This window comes from Sinocyclocheilus anshuiensis, unplaced genomic scaffold (assembly GCF_001515605.1).
Source record: "Sinocyclocheilus anshuiensis isolate Anshui unplaced genomic scaffold, SAMN03320099.WGS_v1.1 scaffold658, whole genome shotgun sequence".
In the NCBI taxonomy this organism is placed as follows: domain Eukaryota; kingdom Metazoa; phylum Chordata; class Actinopteri; order Cypriniformes; family Cyprinidae; genus Sinocyclocheilus; species Sinocyclocheilus anshuiensis.
The window spans coordinates 157,665-160,055 of NW_015542402.1; the positions used below are offsets into that span (position 1 = coordinate 157,665).

Consider the following 2,391-nt stretch of genomic DNA (forward strand, 5'->3'; position numbering starts at 1 on the left):
TATATATATGTAGATTTCATCGTCAATACTTTTAAAACTAAATTGATTTTATACTGCTTGCCAATGATTGTTTTGAGATCACTCGAAAATGAGTACTACATAGACATCTAGAACCGCTCAAAACGATGAAGTTCCTCTCTTCAAGTTTAGACAGCAGTCCTATGTCAATAATGGCAGATCTTTCTTCTAGTCAACTGCATTTAGCCCATTTCAACATCACCATTTAAATGACAGAAAGCCTTGTTCATATAGCACAGGGAATCTGAACATGACGTCACTAACATACAGTGTTCTGTTGAAAAACAAAACAAATCTTCAGTAATGAAAATGTGCATTTAATATATTCACATTCTATTTACAATTAATACAAATGTTAAATCATTGTAAAAATTTACCCTAAAAGAGAATTTTTATGTACATCTGTACAGCTTAGTATTTAAATAGAAACATGCGAGTGTTATTTTTCAACTGGACAAAAAAAAACCTCTCACCCTGGGTACAGTTATTATGATCACAAAGAAAATTAAAGATGGATTTAAATCAATCAGTCACCTCTAAAAGCACTATCTTGAATTCTAGTAGAAAAGATGAAAACAGACACAGCACAACAACTTCATGTCTGGAGAAGCAAAAAGGCCATGGGAAAATCATTTTAACAACCCATATTCATATGCAGTTGCTTTCTTATCATGAATCTGGTACATAAATCACATTAGTGCATGGATTCATTTACATAAAAGCACAATTATCAGACCTCACCCCTAAAGCACAATGTATTTACTGACTCTCTAAATCAAAATGATGTATTCTGCAAGGTAGCACATCAGTGATATATCTAGTCGCCAGCCATTAAAGCCATCAGGTTTTAACTGATGAAAATTTCAATTGGCAGGAGTCCTCGTTAGCTACTGAACAAACGAGCAAGAAAAACATCTGCATAGACAGAAAAAAAAAAAAAAAAGTTTAGGAGCCAATTAGAGGAAAGATCCTAGTGCAAGAGATGCTAAGTTTCCAGCGTTTCATATACGGTGGATTGACTTCTCACTTTACCACCTTCCTCTTTCTGGTGCGAAACATCTCAAAGGTTCGATCTGATTTACTGAGTGTATGGATTGCTGTGCTAAAATGACTATGTACATACATAAACTGCTATTCTCAACAGAACACATAAATATATCCTCACATGACTGCTGTCTTTTAAAAGAACTGCGACACACAGGTGACTATGACACTATAACGGCAACCTCAAGACTCACATTAAATATTTAAATATCATATTTTCATATACAATAGAAATACGTCTCTCATCTCATATTGCAACCCTGTTTCCATGCCCAAGAGTGAAAACGCAACTTGGAACTTATCTAAATAAAATCTTTATTAGGCTGAGCCACGGTAATAAAATACTCCTGCGTTTAATACCAGAAAATCAAGAGTGAGAAAGTGACACCTATGCGAGCGCTACATTTCGTATAAAAATCTTGGCCTCGGTGTTCGTGGTAGTGACGTATACAAATAAGACAGGCTCTAAACATGACTTACTCTGATGTGGCGTCTGTGGATGAGCCAGGCCAAAAACCTAAATAACAGATTAGTACTAATGCCTTGATATGGTGCCGAACAGTCTTTTGGTCTGGTATACAAGCGCTGCATGCTGTTCTTTCAGCTCCAAACCTTTCTAGATGGGTATTTCAAGATAGTTAGTTTCCTGTATATCAAATACAAGGCACGATAAAATGATAAAAGGAGAAAACCTCAATTTTAAAGCACCTTTGGTTAAAGGGAGGTACTTTGGTTGAAATAAAAAGCTATAAACATCCAATTATTATTCTTGTTTGCTTACAGCTAGAAGAGAATTAACAAAAAAGACAGTCAAAGTAAGAAACCAGGCTTTTTTTTAGCTAAACAAGCCGATGATATGAGCAGGACGATGCAGTGTATGAGCGCTCTGACAGATGTGTGGTTTGGCTGCCGCCCCTCTCATGAATATTCATAGGGTTTGCGGTGGAGGGGCGGGACGCTGAGTGCTTCCATTTTTGGCAAGCTGGTGTAGAAATGAACACAGTGTCACAGAGATGTCCGAGGCAGATCGAGTGTGAGTGTTTTGGGCTACGGATAGAGCGCGGATAGGGCCGCTCTACTGTATGAGCTTGGCGTCCAGTCGTAGCCAGTGCAGGCCCTGCCGCGTGAATCGCACCAGCTCAGTCATGCTGCTGGTGTTGAAGATGAGCGGGCTCATAACCTTGTCCAGTTCAGAGAAGAACTCTGCGGAAAAAAACAAAGAAGAAGTCACACTTGACAGTCCTTTAGCAGGTGCTCACATGTGGATTCATGCAAGCAGGAAATAAAAAAAAAAAAGACACCATGAAAAAAAAAAATCTTGCATTTGCT

The 2,391-nt window shown here is 38.0% G+C and overlaps 1 protein-coding gene across 1 annotated transcript in view; it reads right to left on the reverse strand.

The window, feature by feature from the left end:
- Nucleotides 1–6: 6 nt before the first annotated feature.
- The window catches only part of LOC107692940 (AF4/FMR2 family member 4-like), a 34,205-nt gene continuing 31,820 nt past the window's right edge, over nt 7–2,391 (reverse strand). The window contains exon 20 of the mRNA XM_016492148.1: nt 7–2,265. Within this exon, the coding sequence (XP_016347634.1) occupies nt 2,138–2,265 (128 nt within the window). The 3' untranslated portion in view covers nt 7–2,137. The remainder of the gene's footprint in view (nt 2,266–2,391) is intronic.